Source organism: Primulina huaijiensis, chromosome 8 (genome assembly GCF_012295235.1).
Source record: "Primulina huaijiensis isolate GDHJ02 chromosome 8, ASM1229523v2, whole genome shotgun sequence".
Taxonomy (NCBI): domain Eukaryota; kingdom Viridiplantae; phylum Streptophyta; class Magnoliopsida; order Lamiales; family Gesneriaceae; genus Primulina; species Primulina huaijiensis.
The window spans coordinates 20,731,974-20,751,035 of NC_133313.1; the positions used below are offsets into that span (position 1 = coordinate 20,731,974).

General features: G+C 37.1%; 4 protein-coding genes and 1 long non-coding RNA gene across 12 annotated transcripts; 3 read left to right on the plus strand and 2 right to left on the minus strand.

The window, feature by feature from the left end:
- The first annotated feature begins 556 nt into the window (after window positions 1-556).
- On the plus strand, window positions 557-4,351 carry LOC140982798 (IAA-amino acid hydrolase ILR1-like 6). Its single transcript, XM_073449511.1, has 5 exons — window positions 557-1,205; window positions 1,861-1,986; window positions 3,083-3,397; window positions 3,487-3,615; window positions 3,727-4,351. Exons 1-5 carry the CDS (start codon window positions 705-707, stop codon window positions 4,105-4,107), a joined length of 1,452 nt encoding a protein of 483 aa, XP_073305612.1. The 5' UTR covers window positions 557-704; the 3' UTR covers window positions 4,108-4,351.
- An 85-nt stretch (window positions 4,352-4,436) lies between these two features.
- On the minus strand, window positions 4,437-9,969 carry LOC140982797 (uncharacterized). 2 transcript variants are annotated; one of them, XM_073449510.1, is made up of 5 exons: window positions 9,660-9,968; window positions 7,904-9,571; window positions 7,383-7,597; window positions 6,604-6,827; window positions 4,437-6,165 (listed from the first exon to the last, which is right to left on the minus strand). In XM_073449510.1, exons 2-5 carry the CDS (start codon window positions 9,369-9,371, stop codon window positions 5,370-5,372), a joined length of 2,703 nt encoding a protein of 900 aa, XP_073305611.1. In that variant the 5' UTR covers window positions 9,372-9,571; window positions 9,660-9,968; the 3' UTR covers window positions 4,437-5,369. The 2 variants fall into 2 exon arrangements, with proteins under 2 accessions (XP_073305611.1, XP_073305610.1); XM_073449509.1 differs by having other exon boundaries at window positions 7,904-9,969.
- Window positions 9,970-11,927: 1,958 nt separating this feature from the next.
- LOC140983644 (uncharacterized) lies at window positions 11,928-13,098 on the plus strand. The gene is made up of 2 exons (XR_012176460.1): window positions 11,928-12,600; window positions 12,636-13,098. It is a non-coding gene; the product is annotated as an uncharacterized lncRNA (long non-coding RNA).
- On the minus strand, window positions 12,820-15,069 carry LOC140983643 (uncharacterized). 7 transcript variants are annotated; one of them, XM_073450772.1, is made up of 6 exons: window positions 14,971-15,063; window positions 14,471-14,553; window positions 14,157-14,344; window positions 13,898-13,996; window positions 13,626-13,777; window positions 12,820-13,296 (listed from the first exon to the last, which is right to left on the minus strand). In XM_073450772.1, exons 3-6 carry the CDS (start codon window positions 14,322-14,324, stop codon window positions 12,909-12,911), a joined length of 807 nt encoding a protein of 268 aa, XP_073306873.1. In that variant the 5' UTR covers window positions 14,325-14,344; window positions 14,471-14,553; window positions 14,971-15,063; the 3' UTR covers window positions 12,820-12,908. The 7 variants fall into 7 exon arrangements, with proteins under 7 accessions (XP_073306873.1, XP_073306878.1, XP_073306874.1 ...); XM_073450777.1 differs by having other exon boundaries at window positions 14,471-14,532; window positions 14,970-15,054; XM_073450773.1 differs by having other exon boundaries at window positions 14,471-14,550; window positions 14,971-15,053.
- Window positions 15,070-15,716: 647 nt separating this feature from the next.
- LOC140982941 (aspartic proteinase Asp1-like) lies at window positions 15,717-18,901 on the plus strand. Its single transcript, XM_073449733.1, has 9 exons — window positions 15,717-16,027; window positions 16,858-16,975; window positions 17,092-17,318; window positions 17,523-17,750; window positions 17,827-17,965; window positions 18,038-18,232; window positions 18,316-18,388; window positions 18,491-18,578; window positions 18,668-18,901. Exons 1-9 carry the CDS (start codon window positions 15,858-15,860, stop codon window positions 18,777-18,779), a joined length of 1,350 nt encoding a protein of 449 aa, XP_073305834.1. The 5' UTR covers window positions 15,717-15,857; the 3' UTR covers window positions 18,780-18,901.
- The last annotated feature ends 161 nt before the right edge of the window (window positions 18,902-19,062 follow it).

Below are 19,062 nucleotides of genomic sequence, written 5' to 3' on the forward strand. Positions count from 1 at the left end.
ACTTTTAGACGTGAGAATTTCTCTCCATACCACTTAAGTGACGTAATCTTTTTCTTCATACTTTGCTGTAACCAAGTTTCGACCGCTCGTCGCTTCTGATCGTCTTATTCTGTCACTTGATCTCAAAATCAGTATCACCACCAACATGATCTCAATGAATTCTAGCCACAAAAGCAATTTATATAATCAGCCCATCGCCGATGATTTATAATGCATTTGACTCTAAAATTTTAAGTTTGTGGGTAAATCTTTTTGGGACCAAATAATGATAGTCTTTCTCGATTAAAACTAAGGCAAATTTGTGTGAGACAGTATCACGGATCGTATTTTGTGAGACAGATATCTTATTTAGGTCATTCATGAAAAAATATTACTTTTTATGTTAAGAATATTACTTTTTATTGTAAATATCGGTAAAATTGATCCGTCTCATAAAAAAAAATTCGTGAGATCAACTTATACGTAACTACTCTGAAACTAAATAAATAAAGAAACTTGACAGACAGTAGACTGTAAATGATGTAACAGCCAGCAGCCCCACGATCAATTTATGAACATATTCCTACACGTGACGTTTTTGAATTCAACAGTCTCTCTCTTTTGAACCCACGTGTTCCATTCATTTTTGACCCTTTCTTTCTACATATTATTCCTCCATTAAAACAGCTTCAGAAATCAAAGCATCACCATATTCGAGATAATTGATGATGAAAATTCTTCACAAGAACTCTCCCTTTATCTTCCTCCCCATTTTTCTCGTCCTCTTGAATTTCATGATCACGAGAACCTCCACAAATCCACCTGATCATCGAGATTTTTCCTACTTCAAATCCACACTCGAGAATTTGAACAAGCCCGCTTTCAAATCAGACAACAAGTCCTCTTCATCGGAGCAGAGTTCTTCGTTCCCAGATTTCGACTCCGGCTGCAGCGTCTGGACTGCTGCTTGTTCTGAAGAAATCCTGAGGATTGCCAAGCAACCCGAAAACGTGGAATGGATCAAATCCGTAAGGAGGGAGATTCACGAGAACCCGGAGCTGGCTTTCGAAGAGCACGAAACGGGTCGGGTCATTCGCCGGGAGTTGGACGGGCTTGACATAAGCTACCGTTTCCCGTTAGCTGAAACCGGAATCAGGGCCATGGTTGGTACCGGAAACCCGCCTTTCGTTGGTCTCAGGGCAGATATGGATGCGTTACCCATTCAGGTTTCACAATTTCCTTCTTTTATCCCTCCCTACTCTATATTTATTATTTAATAATTATGACTCAAAATCTTTTTAATTGCATTTAGTTTACTAATAAAAATCAATTTTTCTTTGCTCAGTGCTTCGGCGTTAAACGTGATTGGAAAATACAGATGTATTTTAATCACAACAATTTTTGTGAAACTATTTTTTATTTAAGTTATTATTTAAAAAATATTATTTTTTATGTCAAAAATATTAATTATTCGTATCTTAAATAAATATTTATGATATTAGCTCATATCATCTGATTTATGATGCTTAAACTTACCCGTCCTGTTTGTACATTACACGAAGTTGGTGTGGCATCGTACTTAACTACGTACATTTCATTTTCTCATTACCTAATCATGACAATTAAATATCGAACTATTCATTGTTTCCTTTTTAAAAAATTATTATTTTTTCCGAGTGCGAAGACAGTCAGTCGAAGTAATAGTTTCTTAAGAGCCATATTTCATTGTCCGCAGAACTGTGTTCTAATATCATATTACATACGTCTTGTCCGCAGAACTGTGTTCTAATATCATATTACATACGTCTCACAAAATTCACTCGTTTTTAACCGTATGGAAGAATTTGGATCAAATAAATATTGGGTGGGTTGTGTTCACAGGAAGCTATTGAATGGGAGCACAAAAGCAAAAATGCGGGGAAGATGCATGCTTGTGGGCACGACGCTCATGTCGCGATGCTGCTTGGCGCGGCTAAGATCTTAAAGGAACGAGAAAAACACTTGAAGGTTCGCCATCACTTCATTATTATGCATATTCATTCAGATAAAACATTTTTGGATAGCAGCATTACACTAATACCATGTATTTCCAAGAATGCATCAAATTTTGGGTTAGTTCGACTTATAAAAAATACACATATAGGCAAGCCCTTTACAGCCACCAGGTTTTTGAAAATCATTTGGGGATCATTAACTGATAAAATTTGAAAAAGATAACTGGGTTACTGTATTTTTTTGAGGTTTCCAATTAGGCGATTTTCATGGACCCCAAGTCTTCAATTATGAGCTTCGTAGGAGCCACCTCTGATACACGATCTTGATTTATCAAGCCCGCCTAAAATATTGTGAAGTGGATAAAGATGAATACACGAGTTTAAGAAATATCCAACTCCTTATTTTATATATTCTGTGAAATAAATTTAACAAAATATTCGTTTTATCCCAACTATCATTTAATCAGAAAACCAAAGCCCTTCGCTTATTATTTTTAAAAGGATTTGCTATTTCTATTTTTGTCATTTATTATTTTATCAACCGAGATTTTTACCTTTTACCAAGATGCGATTTTGATAATAAGTACTGGATTTTTGTTATTTGAAAGGATTGGGCTGTATATGAACTGTATGGCCAACAAGGTATACGGAAATCCATTTTTTCTTGTTTTTTTTTAAGAATCAAGAAAATGTGTTGAAATTCTTATGGAAACGATGCATGTGTCAATCTTTCATTTTCTGGCTGAAAAATCTCACATAAATTGACCCTGTCTTCCGAATCTCCTCCACCCACACCCTACCATGTGCCCTGATTTTAACCAATGAAAGGTCGTCATCCGTGGTGGAAATGAATGCTTCGATGGGGAAAAGAATAGGCCATAGGTGTATATTTGATGTGCTAAAGATCCTAGAAGGTAGAAATAATAGATTATAACCTCAGTAAAATTTTAAAGCAAGAGAGGGGATGAAACAGGAAGCTCGTTAGTCGTTAGATACGACTCAGGTAATTGGATCAAGAGCATATGCTGTGTGTTAAAAAATGAGCTACAAACTACATGCAACACATTGTTTCCTAATATCAAACTAATTTGTAACTTTTCTTGTGATAGGGGACTGTGATACTGATCTTTCAGCCAGCAGAGGAAGCCGGGAATGGGGCAAAAAGAATGATCGAAGCGGGTGCTATTGAAGATGTTGAGGCTATATTTGCAATGCACGTATCTCATTTACTCCCGACAGGGGTACTCGGGTCAAGATTAGGTCCTTTACTTGCGGGTTGTGGCTTCTTCAAGGCTGTTGTTACTATTGAACCCGGCTTATCCTGGAATGCACAAAGCTCGGTAAACCCAATCTTGGCTGCTTCCGCTGCGGTGAACAGTTTACAGAGCATTGTATCACGAGAGTCCAGCCCATTGGACTCGCAGGTTTGTGCCTAACGATCTTAAGCTCAACAAGATCATTTTTTCGGCATCAAGAACAGTATCTTATCGACTTGGGATTTTTTCTTTTCCAGGTCATCTCGGTAACTTACTTCAAAAGCGGAGATGATCTTGGTGTAATGCCAGATAGAGTTGAATTCGGTGGCACCTTAAGGGCTTTCTCCAAAGCAAGTTTTGACCACCTTCTCCAAAGGATAGAACAGGTTACTACTCATTTTACCATTTAAATAATTATACCCCAACTCAAGTCCTATACGGCTATACATGATGAACCAACAAGTTTTAACTCTGCAATTTTGAATATCTCCTAACAGGTGATTGTATCCCAAGTTCGAGTTTTCAGATGCTCAGCAACCGTGGACTTCTTCAAGAACACGGACACAATTTACCCGCCTATGGTGAACGATAACCGTACTTATCGACACTTGGAGAAAGTGGCCGTTGATTTAGTGGGTCCCACAAACTTCGAGGTTATCCAACCTTTGATGGGATCTGAAGACTTTGCATTCTACTCTGAGGTGATCCCTGCAACCTTCTACTTCATTGGAATAGGTAACAAAACCTTAGGCTCCGTTCATACGGCCCACTCCCCACATTTCACGATTGACGAAGACGCCCTTCCGATTGGCGCAGCCACTCATGCTGCCATTGCCGAGAGATTTTTACATGATAACCCGATGGATATTCATAATTAAGCTGTTCAGTTAGGAAAAGTTAGAGGTTCAAATGGTTAGTTAAATCCATCCCGCTTCTTAAATGAAGCATGGTAGGAAAAGCATTAGCTTGCTCTGAAATTGTATGAAAAGAGAAGGGTATACGTTAGAGATTTGATTTATTCATTCGTTTCATTTACATGTAATTCGTATTAGACAGAGCAAGTGGTCATTTTCGAGATATAGATTACATTTCTCTGTCAGAATATTTACTTATTCTCATTTATTAGTCGACTTTCGACGCCGTTGATGAAAAAGAAGCTATTCAACTAATCATAATTCCAATCAATACTGTATGTTCTAAACTTTGACGAAAAGAAGGATAATTAATAATTATTGGATTTTAAAGCTGTCTCTACTTAAAAAATGCCAATACGTCATGAAAATGAAGGAATGAAGTGCAATAGAAGTCCACGCAATCTGAGGAGCCCATCAAACTTACTCTAAAAATTAGAAATTTGGACGATCGCATGACAAGGAAATGGAGGAAACAATAATGTGGCAGCATCAAAGATCACATCTTTATAGCTGTAATTGAAGGATTATGATGGATAAGATCGTATTGCGTCCGCTGCCTTTGTCTTCCTCCTCATCTCCTCCCATGTGGTTAGAATCTACCACATCCAATGGTCGAAGAGGTGACTCAATCCTCTTATTAACTTCTCCGTCCCCATGAAAAAGAGCTCCGGAAACACTTATACCCATTGGACAAAATTTAAAACTAGCAATTCAGGATCAAAGGTTTTGATCTATCCGAGAATCATCAGAGACTCAGAAGACAGATGACAGGAGAAGGGAGAAGACAGACTGATCGTGAAAAAAACATTGCAGAAAATTGATACAGAGAACACATCAAGGCAGTAAGAATTACTTCATTGTAAACTGCATGATGCACAATTTTTAGTTCATTTTACTTATTAAATCAGAATCAGCTCACTACATTCCCGAAAAATAAACAAATTACATCGTTTATGAACGAATAAATGAATATATGTGCAAAAGTAAACGTGTGAGTTGAATGGGGTGTGTATAGCAACTTATGGAACTCTGATTTGCTAGCCTTCGTAGTAGTATTTGGAATGAACTCTCTCTTGACAAGTTCTTCGTAACCTTTGAAAAATCTAACTTTGTAACCAACAAATAACCATATGTCACTGTCACGTCCAGGAGTAACTTATGTTGTCTCATTTTTAAGCTACAAAATTCTTACATCTTAGCCATTCTCACAACTGCATGATTTCACGCTAGCTTTTCCCGTGATGCTGTAACCTAACATGTTCATGCAATTTCAAAGCTTCCGAAGTGAAGCTCTCCAAAGCCTGAAAAATCGGAACTAGGCCACTTTGTAAACTACTAGAAGCTGCATCATGCACTAATTTCACCGCATCCTCGTGCTTTATTCTCTCTTCTGCCAATCTATGCCTCGTGGAATCCAAGTCCACTTTTAGATTGTCCAATGGCAACACTCCATTATCTAATGGAACTAACGACAACCCAGTCTTGTCTGACATTGCATCTTGTCCGTGCTCAAGTTTTCCCCCATCAAAATGAGGTGTTCTGAGATGTTTCTCATAATCTTTCGAAAGAGATTCAGCTTTCAGCCTCTGTCGCCCTTCCTCATCTTGTTTTTCTCCTAGCTGTCTTAATATTGTTGCAAAGTTATTCATGGCACCTGCCACCGTCGACTCAGAAATATTTTCCATTGCTTGATGCCAATCATTACAGATAACGAAAATGGGAGGAGCTCCAAGCTGGCCTGGGGAGTAGGGAACAGGTCCATCAGGAGTCTCCTCTGTTTCATACTGAAGGCAAAGCAGAAGCCACCCGTTCAAGGATTCAACATAAGATTTTTGAAAGCCAATCCAATTACTAAAATGGCCACACCACAGACTAAGCTCCCTTTCAAGCACCGTGGTAGCCCTAGAGCTCAAATCAGTTTGGAGACTAGTGTTGAATTTAAGCTTCCGCATTTTACTTTCCATGATGGCTTGAAACTGTTTTTGATGGAACTTGAGCATTGCCTTCCACATTCTGATCAACCTATAGAGCATGAAACCATCGATTGAATAAAATAGGGGTAAACATTTCACATGAAACCTAAAAAACGAAATAACTGAAGCTATTTCTTGAGGACATAAAAAGTTTGCTGTGGCAAAATACACAGACATCGAGTAATTAAGTAGCGAAAAGATATAATAACGATTTTCAGTAACCAGTTATGATTATATGCATTCTTCTAGACCAATGGACAGACAAGCGCATTCACAGAACAACAAATTCTAAGAAAATGGGGGTGATCATGGAGTATACTTAATGGCAAAATATCACCTGCAGTTATATGCTATTTTATATAGTAATGGAAACAGATCAATCCATAATTAGCTGAGTTTTCAAAATGAAACAATTGTAAGAGCATTATGCAACTAATTAAATGAAAATTGTGAAAAAAAAAACTACCAGGCATTGAGCCTTTCGTACCCGTGAATTAATGAGGCAACCTGGGGTTGTAATTCTTCTTCCCTCAACTCATGTATCCTGCTCGAAATACCATCAATTGCTTTAATGCTAACATCAAGCTTTGTTCGTAATCTTCTGATAGAAGCTTGAGCAGCATCAAGCTTGGTAGCCTCCGCTCCTCCCTCATCTAAAATTTTAAGCCTCTTGCACTGCTTTTCATACTTGACACGAATTCTTTCTTCATCCTAATCACAGTACCACTTATTAAGACTGCACTGTGATATAAAAAATGAAAATTATTGATGCAGGGCAGGGCATTCAATGACCCTTAAAAGGAGGTTTAACACATGAAGCTTTTGGATTCAGCTTAAATTTGTGAGTTACTACATGCATGGACAAAAACCAACAGTTACTAACTCACTACCTAACCCTTAAGAATCGAATTCTAATGATGTAATATCTGAATCACACTGAGCATAGAAATAAGCTTTTGTTAGATAACAAGTTCTGTATACAAAAGCACTGGTTTATTACTTGAGACATTCATCTAGTACTCGGACATATACCTACCAATGCAAAAGTTTTTCTCTGCTTTTAATATTGGGCAAATATCATAAGCAGAAGTATATCTTGTTGATGCACAAATGGGAAAAGATAAAACCCAATTGACTTAAGAATCCCACAAAACCAGAGTACCAAGCAAACACCCGTGCAAGCTTGAACAAACAGCATCAAAACGAAGAAACACAGAATAGGATGGTACAAAGTATCAGAAAAGAACACAACTTAATCAATTTTACCTTTACTTCTTTGTATAACTTTTTCTCCCAAGCAAGCAGCTTGTCCAGCGTGGAAGAGTGGCTGCAAGCCTTCGTGTTTACATCCTTGTCAACATCTTCAAAGTAAGATTTTGCCAACTTCGTTGTTCCAGAAGCTAATTTTACAGATTGAATTGATGAAGCATCCCGTGTTGACACGGACGGAGCAATATGACATATTATCCGGGATAGAGTTACTGAAATAAAAGTTTGGACAATTTAGTTTCCACAAAATTCCAAGATCATTTTGCCTCTCAATAGCAGCATCGGGCACTTTCATAATTAAGAAATCCAGCAGGTCAAAATGATGGATGGATATACATAAGGAACCATATAACATGATTCTAGATGCAAAGGAACCATTAAATGGACTAATTAAATCAAATAAATGACTACATAATAAGAGTAAATAAAGACAACCAAATAAACAAACTATAACACACAGAAAATTAAACCATGAATCAAAATAAATTGATGGATGAGAGAGATATAAAGAACAGCACCTTTAAGAAAGCTGGGCTGATGCGGTAGCTTCCAGACCTCAAGCATCATGGCTACCTCTTTTCCAAAACCAGAAGCAATCTCGAAATCATCTCTGATTTCAGCAACAACCTCCCGCAGATCCCGATTGTCACGAGGTGACAATGGAGTTACAGCACTCAACTTGGAAGAATCTGATGCATCCTCCACCTCAAAAGTCACACCTTTCTTCTTCATAGATTTCTCATCCACAATCTTCGACACATCAGTTTCCGGGCTGTACTTCTCAGCCGACAAACTAATTCCAACACTCTGGGAATGACCAACCCACGAAGTCCGCTTCTGAGATGGTGGTGATGGTAATGGTTTTAAGATTTCCTTGAGATACTGCTTTTCATTCTCGCCACTATGCCTAGATGGCAATGATAATTTCTCGCTTTCATCACTACTCCATGAAGTCACTGATCTTGAATGATCCTCACTTATATGCAGTGGGACCGATCTTGAACTACCCACACTTTCACGTGTCCGTGCTGAGTTTGAATCACTAATTTTCCTCATCGATACTGCCTTAGAATGAGGGGCGCTCGCTTCAGATCTTTTTTTCACTTCATCTTCCGTTCTCTTTCCCTTGAGAAAATCATTAGACGCCTCATTCTCAGTATCTTCCTCCAGATCAGGAATCCCCTCCCTCTCCCTCAGCTCATTTGAATCTGGGCTGCTAGTATTTGACCCATGGCCATATCTGCCACTCGAATAATAACTTAGGTACCCATTATCTGACACATCAAAGGGGTTAAAAAAATCCCAACCCGATGCTTTAGGTGAAGGTGGAGGCGGCGCCTCTTTTTCTTTACTTTCATTTACACTACGATCATTACTCGTTGTTGCAGGCGAACCCCAACTAAAATACGCATAATTACCGCCATAACCTGAATTCCCATAACCTGCTGGAGAATTCCAATATGACTCCGAGTGGCTGTAAGTCGGCTCAGTCGGTGGCTCCTGAATCACTGTTCTTATCTCCGGCGCTGACTTGTTCATGTAATACACATTTGAATTGCTCGCATAATGCAAAGGCTGTCCCAGCGGCTGCCCTCCTGGTTGGTACCAACGATTAATATGAGGTTCCCCAAATGAACGCGGCGGGTATGAATAAGAAAATGAGTCCACATAAGGATTATTGATCACTTCATCGCCATAGCTATGTCCATAACCATTGACAACCTCACGCGGATGATGAGATGACGATTCAGCCTCATCATGTAAACTTACTTCAAAATCAAAATCGTTCTCTTTCTGCTCATGCACGCGCCGTTCATTAAGCTGATAGTCGTCATCAGAATCAAGATGATGATCATGACTGTTATTATGATTATGATCTTCGGAATCTCCATCATCGTCAGAAGAAGAATCCGATAGATTCAAGTGCGACCCAACCTCATCCTCATTATCATGCAAACGCAATTCATCAACATTGTCCTTTTGCATCTTCGAAGTTGCTGGAAAAATCAAAGAAGGCGAGGAAACAGAGGAAGAAAGAGCCTCGTCAACAAGCTCCTCTTCCACGAACTTCCGGAGTGCATCCCCGACATCTTTCAGCGACCGGAAGTAAGAAACATGCGCAGCGGCGAGGGCGAAGCGGTAGTTCACGGCTGCACCTATAAGTTCCCGCCGCTCACGGCAGCGAACTACAAGCGGCGAATCCTCAGCCTTAGACCCAACGCACCCCATGCGAAAACAAAATCATAGGAAGTGAATTTCTGTGTAGTAGCGTACCTCAGCTACAAACCACGGATCGATTTGGGAAACTGTTCAGCTGCACCGTGAAAGAGCTAGAGAGATCTGATAACCGTTCAGCTGCAACGCAATGTACTAGCGTTGATGCAGAGGGTACAATCGTGAATCCATGAATTGGTATTACTTTAGTGATGCGAGCGGAAAAACGCGGCAAGTTAGAACAGACTAAATTCAGCAAGAAAGGCAAATCTAAATCCGACCGTCGAAATACAAGGAGGTGAATCTTGGTCGTCCATACAAAGACAATGGTTTTCTTCATTTGCAATCCATCTTGAAACTGTTATTTTACCGGAATTCGTCATTCAGTACTCAGTCGTCGTTTTTTTTTTGTTCAATCTCTGAGTATTTTTTTAGTACCACATTTCCACATGAAGTATACCACATTTCCACATGAAGTGTACCACAATTTTGTAGGTAGGGAGTAAACCCAAAGAAATGTTTTGACTGAGAATTTTTCACCAACTTCCCTTATTTTATACAAGTATCTGTTTAAAATAATAGTTCATTATAACATTTCGTAATACGTTTCGATAATGTAAATTAAATTATATGAAATATATTATTTAAAAATAGATACGATATATATATATATATAGATATATATCCATTTTTTAACTTAAAATAAAAGAAAATTAATAATCTAAAACATTTAATAAAACATTTGGTGACATAGTTATTAATTAAATGTGATTTTTTTTTTAAAAAAATAGAGAAATTAGTTGAGACCGACTCGATATCACTTTATTTGAAGTTCTTTGATGGGCCCACTGAAACTCATCCTCGGCCCAATCAAACTTTTCGACAATGATTTCTTTACAAATTTCAAATATATAAAATATTTTTTCGAAGTTTTTAATATTATAGAGTTAATTGGACTCCTTAAAACATGTGTTAATAGAAGTGGCGTTATATTTTGGTTGTTGAATTTTCGTTGTCTTTGCATCAAAGTAGGCAATCAAAGATTTCCAATCGCTGTCCGATTCTAACACGAGAATTTGATGGTTAACCTAATCTTAACTCAAGGGAACTTTCAAAATCAAGAAAAAAACAAACATTTGTGAGCAACACATCTATCCACCATATTAAATAATATTAACGAGACTATAATTTTAATTATTTGCTTTCATAACTATGTATTATAAAAAAAAGTCACCCAAATCTTCATTTATTTAAAAAGGTGTTTGGTAAAAATTTGTAAAAGAACATAAAATATTAAGAAAAAAAGAAAGTTTTTTTTTTTTTGATATGAGTTGACCTTTCATATCTGTATTTAAAAAAAATAATATTTTTATAGTTCAAATCGGAGATCTATTTTACAAAATTGACATGTGAGACCACGTACGTAACCAATAAAATATTCAAGCCTGGGTTAATTGCGAAAATATGGGAGTGCAAAATTTCTATATTTTTATTAAGAAAATTATTTGTTTTATTCTTTCGTTAAAATACCAAAAATTAGTATAACACAATTTTGTAATAATTTTAATGTTCGAAAAGTGGTTTGAGTGAACAAAGTAAAATAAAAATTAAAAAACTAAAATTTATGAATCAATTTTTTAGATATAAACTAATAAAATATTTAACAAAATCCACGTTATAAGTTGAATATGATGTTCTATAAATACTTAATATTATATTTTTCAAAAAATCGACAAAAAATCTGGTTGTAAAACTAGTCAGAATAATTATTCAACAAAATAATAAACAAAATAATAAAAGCTAATTCAAAGACATACTGAAGGCAACTTCTCATTTTTATTGTGCTTGAACAAATATGAGCATGAATCGGAACATATTCATAGGTAAAGTTTGATCTTTTACGCACAAGGAAAAGTATAATTTAATTTGTAAAAAAGTTAGTGAGTTGAATTATTTTTAATAATTATTTTGTGGATGAAGAAAAATTTTGAACTGATAAAANCATATGAGTTTTCGCGTAAGAAAAAATACAAGAGATTTCATATGCTATTTAAAAAAAAATCGATCTCCCATTTTATTTTATAAGATCTGTTTTTTTAAAAAAAAATTAAAAGAACATAACTATGAGCAGATCTCTTGTAAGACAGTTTCGCGAATCTTTATCTGTGAGACAGGTCAATTCTACCGATATTCACAATAAAAAATAATACTATTAGCATAAAAAGTAATACTCTTTTCATGGATGACGCAAATAAGAGATCCGTCTCACAAAATATGACACGTGAAACTGTCTCACACAAGTTTTTGCCCATAACTATTATATTAACAAATTATTATTTTTACTACATAAAATATTATAATTTATGAATTCCTATAATAATGTACAACATATCGAGAAACTAATAGATCCATATTCAGAAATTTATAAAGATTCTCCGGTTGGAGTATATTGGTTACCTTGAACGAAAGCACCTTCATCTGCACCATAAAACATCTTCTTTCTGAATGCCTCGGTATATCATCCATTGTTGCGCAAGCCCCGACCTGCGCAGAAACAGTACGTAAAAATCAAATTTTAGCCACTTTTCCGGCCATGAATGTCCTCCAGGGGCCTCCTCCGTGTTCCCGTCGCACAAAAGATACCAACCTAGCACATATACTAGGTGCTATATAATGGCACGTTCAATTATTTAACTGCTCTCTATAAAAATTCCCTATGAAGGAATTTAAAGCTAAGACAGCAGGCTACTGCAGAAAGAACCAGAGTTCCACATTTGAATTTCATCTGAAGCAGCATTTGATACCGAGCTCTGCAGATGCTGAAGTAGCTTTTGATAAACGATCTATCCCTCGAGGGCTCGAACAAGAGACTGGATTTCGAGTTGGAGTTTTGCGAGTGAAGAGATATGGGTGGAATCAGGACTTTGCTGATTTGAATTGATTCCAAACTATTCTCAGTTAAAGCGGCTCCAGAAATCAAAGATGAAGACAAAAAATGAAGGTGTTTCTTATAAAAAAAAAAAAAAAAAAAAGAAGGGAAAAAAAACGTAACATGGACTAAAATAATTTGCCAGCTAAAAGTTAAAAATCTTTCAGATCTCTTTTTTCCTTTCCTTTTTTTTTTGCCAAGCGGACTTTGTGATTAGTCTAATGAATGTCTCATATAGTAAAAAATTAGTGCAAATAATCAAACAAATTCAATGAATGAAGACGAGAATCGTGACACAAACTAATGAAATTGCATTGCAAAACTGCCACCATATTAACAGAGCATGTTCCCCCGCTGCAAACATGAAGACAATACACAGTTCAAAAAAGCCAGTTAAGACTAATGTTTCCAAGCCAAATGAGTAGTGGAAATTGTGCCAAGGCAATGAAGAGCAGAAGATAATGATGCCTGCTCGAATCGTAAGTCCTCACTTCAGCAAAAAGAACCCTCTTCATAGTCTTCACTAAGAAAATTCCCATGCACAAACACGTCCATGGCAACATGAAGTAGAATGCGTATGTCCAAAAGATTTTTCCCAAGACAGCTAGAGACAGTCCAGTAAAAGTATATCCAGCATACGCCACAATATCGAGTAATGGCGCCTCACCGCTACCCAGTGAGAACAGTGTCATTTTCAGAAGGGCTACTTGAAAAGTCCAGCCTACAACTCCCTTTGCAAAAAGCCAGTTTACAGCTTCGGGGCTAAACCTGGCAAGGGATTTACAGTTATTAGGAAGTGGAGATAAATTCTAATGACGAGTGATGTGCTAAAACAGATACAAAGAGGGATTCAAAGTACACTCGTTCACTTCAACTTATAGAAGAAAAATAAAATATTGAACAAATCACTAGCGAAGAGCCGGTATACAGGGGAGGGGGAGGACCACAGGGTTTTATACTCTAAAAAATACAATTCAAAGATTGTAAATGGTTCATAAAAATTCATCTGCATAAACATTTGATGATTATGATGAACCATGGAAAAGAAAAGAAAATTAAATCGACACAACATATATAGAAAGAAATGATGAACTTACTTTCCATGAAGACCTAATGATAAACCAGCAAGAACAACATAGGTTCCAAATGCCATCAAAGGAATATATAAGTCAGGGGCATTGATATCATAGATTGGAGGCTTATACGAAAGCCTTCCACCAACAGGCTCTGTAATTCTTGTCCAGTGGCCCTAAAGAACACCACCAAAGCATAAGTGAACTACTTTCCAAGGAAAAAAATTCCAACAAGAAAACAGAAATAAAAAAATGCAAGTGCACTTACAAGTATCAAGAGGATAATAATATCTCACCCTGTGTAGGAATGGGAAGAGAACAACCTTCAGTTTGTTCTTCACATAATGATCATTGACTTGAAAATAGTATTGAGGGTCGGAAAAATACCTGCTAATCTGTTTGCAATAATAATTGAAAGCCAATGAAGGAAAAAATTATATCATGAGGAATTGTACACAGTAACATCCAATATTCTTTTCAGCACAACAAGCAACCAGCATATCAAATCATGGAAGCTTAAACAAATAAATGGTCATGATCCGATATGATACTTACATTGCTTTGCACATATTCGGAGCTAGATCCTAAAATTTTCTCTCCATAAGCACCCAATCCACCTCTAATGAATCCCGAACTTGCACCATAAAACGTATTCCCAAAAGGATTTGGCTGCGTGTTAGGTGGTCTAGGAACCCCAGGCTGTGGTCCAAGATTATCATACATCTCCGTAAATCAGGCAAACTCTGCAATTTAATACATCAGGCCACAAGGGAATCCCTAAAATGAGAAATAACTAAGCAGCGTTTCGAGAAATTTAAAAGTATTTTTTTCCCCAGATGGATCAAGAACATACATAAATGAACACTTACATTGGAGAAATTTTAGAACTCAATCCTTCAAATTCAGAAACTAACACTGCTACCGACACTTTCCAGGAAAATAAATCGATCTCCTAGATCAAGAACTAAAATATCAAACAAGATTCAAACTACCCATCCTTTTTTTGTATTGAAGTAACTTAAATAATAAACATTTTAAAAAAATAAAGTAATGCACGTTATCTGGAACAAAAACTTCTGATCACAAGGCTCATATGTATAAACTTTAAATAACCCACCCACGTTTCGAAATAATAAACTCAAAAACAAGGAAAAAAACCCGCAGCTACTCAATCTGTCTAATAAAAACAGTCTTGCATCAGCACTAAGAACGCAAACCAACATGAACAACAGATCGAATCCTTGAACAATCGATACGGAGCGGAGAACCCGTGCCAAATCGGACCCGGCGGGCACGAGGAGCACAACGCTCGGCTTCCAAGAACACGATTTATCAGGATATATCTAACGGAGAAACAAAAGAAGCGTACCAATCGACAAATTGAAGTGAATTCCCCGAATATATCTTCTCCTCGAAGGCGACGATGAAAATTGGAATTCGCAGTTCTGTTGATGGGTTCCACTTCTCCATTCTCAGACGTGGTAATGGGTTGGGCTATTTATTGTTCGAATATGGGCCGGATGTGAATGGGCCCACCTCTTTTTTGAACCGTAACAATTGTAATAGGACAGATTACTCTCTATCAGACAAGTTTTTGAAATACTAATTCATGTTAATTATTTTTTTGGAAAATTTAAAGATTCGTAAAATGTAAACTGTATTTAGTCAATGTACAACCAAAATTTCAGTCTAATCAATGTATAACTGTATTTTAATATTATTTAAAGTCGAAAACAATATTTAACCAACTATTTGAGATATGACAAGCACGGCATAGTTTAATCATGCACAAAAACTCTTATGATATCATCTCACATTTCAATTTTCTAAGATAGTTCTCAAACAGACCAAACTCATAAAAAAAATATTATTTTTTATGTCAAAAATATTAATTTCATGCTAGATAAAATTCAGATGGATTTATATCATAGTTATAGAACAGTGAAAAACTTAACCTCAATCACGTTGAGTTATGTGTTAAATTAATCAATGAGAAATAAATTAGATAAATTATTTACTTATCACATCACTGTACTGTAGTAACGCGTTCGTCTAGCGTTGGAACCGCGTCAGAATATATATGTGTATATATATTCATAATAGTACACTGACTTTTCCACGAAGCCATTTATTTAATCATCGTTCAGCTCAAATTCAGACTACCCTAACACTTTGTTGTTCTTCGAAATTCAGACTGCCCCAAAATTGTAATTTATAAGCTGGTCAGTTTGTAAGGTTGAGGCCCCTTAGCTATAGATGACTATGTGTGGAAGGGTGTACGTCAAAGCATTGGTGTTGTACCTTTTGGCTTGGATTGCTGCAGCTGCTGATCATCCTCAGACGGTTGGCAAGAGTCAACCAAAATCAGGCAAAGGCTTTGGGTCTTCTGTGATTTTCCCCGTCACCGGAAATGTTTACCCTTTAGGGTGTGTCACTGATTTTTAATCTACTTTTCTTGTTGTATGTGTGATGTGTGTGCTTTTGGGCATCGAGAATGCTTAGAGTCAGCGATTGGCAATTTGTCCATACATTTTTGGTATGGGATTTTGTTTTATTTGTGTTCATGAAACTATTGCAAATGACACATTGGGACCAGCTGTTTGTGATTTCTGGGAAACTGTTATCTTGGTGGTCATCTGATATAGATCGGTTGGGTTTTTTATATGTTTGTTCGATATGTTGTTTATCGGATTAAGGCTCGCAGCATGAAAGAAAATAGTTATTGTTTTGATCTCTGTCTCAATAGAACTTTTAAGGGAGGTTGGTCCATGTATTTGAGCTGTGTCTATTGACAATAATTATCTTCGGGTTTCTTGACCCGAGTGAGTGCTTTCTTGGAAGACCAGAACTTAAGGTATTCCTGAACTGTATTGCAGAGTGGTTGGTTGTGTGTCAAAACATTGGTATGATCTTTTATGAATTTATGGCCGATTCTCAACTGATTTTACTTTATCAACCTCGTCCTTCCAATGAGTATACTGGAGAATATAGAATTCTCTGAGGCGAAATTTAGTTGTTTAAATGATATTTCTCTCATAGTTTCATGTATCTTATTGTCAATTTGAGTCTATTTGGCCGGACCATTACCAGCTATGCTGTATTTCTCCTTGCTCAGCTATTTACTTCATGCCAGAGTGGCATTGGCTAAAGACTTGTTTTTTCTCCTTGAGTTGAATCTGTTAGACTGATTTTCTCCAGTGCGTGAACCAATTTTTAGTTTTGTACAACGTGTGATCATGTTTCATTTTTTGTGTAGGTACTATCATGTAACAATCAACATAGGCCAACCGCCAAAACCTTACTTTCTGGATATAGATACTGGCAGTGACCTCACGTGGCTCCAATGCGACGCACCTTGCGCTAAATGCACACCGGTAAACCTTTTGTTTTGGATTTTTGAACGGGTTTTGTGGGTCGTATGATGAACAATTGCCGTACTAAAATAATGCTCAGAACTATGCAGTGATTTTTTCATGATGTGTTTCTCCAGGCCCCTCACGCTCTTTACAAACCCAACCGAAACCTTATAACATGTGTGGATCCTATGTGTGTTTCCCTTCATGGGCCTGGAAACCATGATTGTCCATCACCACAGGAGCAATGTGATTATGAGATTGATTATGCTGACCATGGTTCGTCTTTAGGTGTGCTGATCAAGGACTCATTTCCTCTTAAATTTACCAACAGTAGCACAGTAACACCCCATCTAGCATTTGGGTAAGCCACTAAAACGTGCCTTAAATTTGAGTTCCTTTGTTTTTCGGGTACACCTGAGAGTAAAATGTAGGTCTCTGGTGTTTCCTTCTACTAATATTTTAGCGATGTAAAAGAATACATTATTTAAGTTGTTCTTTTCAAAAGCATGCATCATTTTTTTGGCCGATCAGTTGTAATTTGTTCCTTGCAATTTATAATATCTAGCTGTGGGTACAATCAAGAGGTTCCAGATTCAAGCCATCTACCATATACCGATGGAGTCCTTGGCCTTGGCATTGGGAAATCAAGCATTCTTTCCCAGCTGCATAACATGGGTCTGATAAAAAACATCATAGGTCACTGTTTAAGTGCACAAGGGGGAGGATTTCTTTTCTTTGGAGATGGCTTTCTTCCTGCTTCAGGCATTGTCTGGGCGCCAATATTAAGCCAATCGTGAGTTTCACTTTGTCATTTTCGGAACAAGTTAAAAGCCAAATCAGAAATTGAACATGTTCTACTTTTTATTCAGAAAATACTACTCATTGGGACTGGCAGACCTCCAATTTGGCGGCCAAGCTTCCACTATCAAAGGCCTCCAAATAGTTTTTGACAGTGGAAGTACCTATACGTACTTTAGTTCTCAATCTTACAATGCTCTCGTTTCACAGGTGGGTTCAATATTTTCATGAAATATCTGTATTTGCATTTTCCATATAATTATTATTCTTTTCTACCTCCAGATAAAGGGTGACTTAAAAGGAAAGCAACTACAGGATGCAGTTGAGGATAAAAGCCTTCCCATCTGCTGGAAAGGCACAAAACCTTTCAAATCTGTTCGAGACGCTGCTAGTTACTTCAAGCCTATAACATTGACCTTTACAAAGACGAAAAACGTTCAGTTTCATTTGCAGCCCGAATCTTATCTCATTGTCACTGTAAGCAAAGAATTGTTCTTCCTAAGTTAAGTTACAACAAATAGAAAACCAAAAACCTTGAACTGTTAATTCGTTTGATTCAGACACATGGCAACGCGTGCTTAGGCATCTTGAACGGAGGCGAGGTTGGATTAGGAAATCTTAATGTCATTGGAGGTTTGTATTGAAAACTGAAAATATCATACACCGTTAGTGTGTATCCGTCAGCACGTGCATTTCTTTTTTGCTTTCTGACCACGGAAAACTTAATTTTTGCAGATAATTTTCTTCAAGATAAGCTTGTGATATATGATAACGAGAGACATCTAATTGGATGGACATCGGCGAACTGTAACAGGCTACCAAAGTTCTGACCAATTTAAATCGTTTTTGTTTGCTTTCGACTAGGCTCAGCTCGGGGGACTCTCACCAGAATATTTTGTTTATTATTAACAGCATGGAGCGTCATTCTGGTGAAGGTTTGTATCTGCCTTACGCTGCCAGTTATGGTGCCTTCAAAGATACTTGTGCGGCAACTTTTGGTTCTCGGAAGAAAGGCAGAAAATAAACGATGACATGATTTATTGTATACATAACTTTGTGTTGTGGATATATATGTGTGGAAATGTAAACATATTCTGGACTGGATAGCAGTATGCAATTAGTAAAGGTTAAGCGTGTCGCACGTTACCGGATTGAATCGGACTTGAGTAAACCGAATCCATGGTGTAAGATAATGGAATTTGACCAATCTGATAGCATATAGGATAGAACTGGTTTTGGATCTCCTAGATTCGGTATATAACCCAATCTAAAGTCGGATGAGAACACAAGGGAGTGGAACACATGTC

What these genes read in the sequence shown, in the direction of transcription:
- LOC140982798 (XM_073449511.1), top strand. Translation starts at nt 705, where the DNA reads ATGATGAAAATTCTTCACAAGAACTCTCCCTTTATCTTCCTCCCCATT. An exon ending in AACGAGAAAAACACTTGAAG is followed by an intron (nt 1,987 to 3,082) that starts GTTCGCCATCAC and finishes TTCTTGTGATAG; the next exon opens with GGGACTGTGATACTGATCTT. An exon ending in CCAGCCCATTGGACTCGCAG is followed by an intron (nt 3,398 to 3,486) that starts GTTTGTGCCTAA and finishes TTTCTTTTCCAG; the next exon opens with GTCATCTCGGTAACTTACTT.
- LOC140982797 (XM_073449509.1), bottom strand. Translation starts at nt 9,614, where the DNA reads ATGGGGTGCGTTGGGTCTAAGGCTGAGGATTCGCCGCTTGTAGTTCGC. An exon ending in TCAGCCCAGCTTTCTTAAAG is followed by an intron (nt 7,598 to 7,903) that starts GTGCTGTTCTTT and finishes CTTTTATTTCAG; the next exon opens with TAACTCTATCCCGGATAATA. An exon ending in GTTGCCTCATTAATTCACGG is followed by an intron (nt 6,166 to 6,603) that starts GTACGAAAGGCT and finishes CATGCTCTATAG; the next exon opens with GTTGATCAGAATGTGGAAGG.
- LOC140983643 (XM_073450778.1), bottom strand. Translation starts at nt 14,324, where the DNA reads ATGTATGATAATCTTGGACCACAGCCTGGGGTTCCTAGACCACCTAAC. An exon ending in CCGAATATGTGCAAAGCAAT is followed by an intron (nt 13,997 to 14,156) that starts GTAAGTATCATA and finishes TATTGCAAACAG; the next exon opens with ATTAGCAGGTATTTTTCCGA. An exon ending in TCTTCCCATTCCTACACAGG is followed by an intron (nt 13,778 to 13,897) that starts GTGAGATATTAT and finishes GGTGTTCTTTAG; the next exon opens with GGCCACTGGACAAGAATTAC.
- LOC140982941 (XM_073449733.1), top strand. Translation starts at nt 15,858, where the DNA reads ATGACTATGTGTGGAAGGGTGTACGTCAAAGCATTGGTGTTGTACCTT. An exon ending in CTTGCGCTAAATGCACACCG is followed by an intron (nt 16,976 to 17,091) that starts GTAAACCTTTTG and finishes GTGTTTCTCCAG; the next exon opens with GCCCCTCACGCTCTTTACAA. An exon ending in ACACCCCATCTAGCATTTGG is followed by an intron (nt 17,319 to 17,522) that starts GTAAGCCACTAA and finishes TATAATATCTAG; the next exon opens with CTGTGGGTACAATCAAGAGG.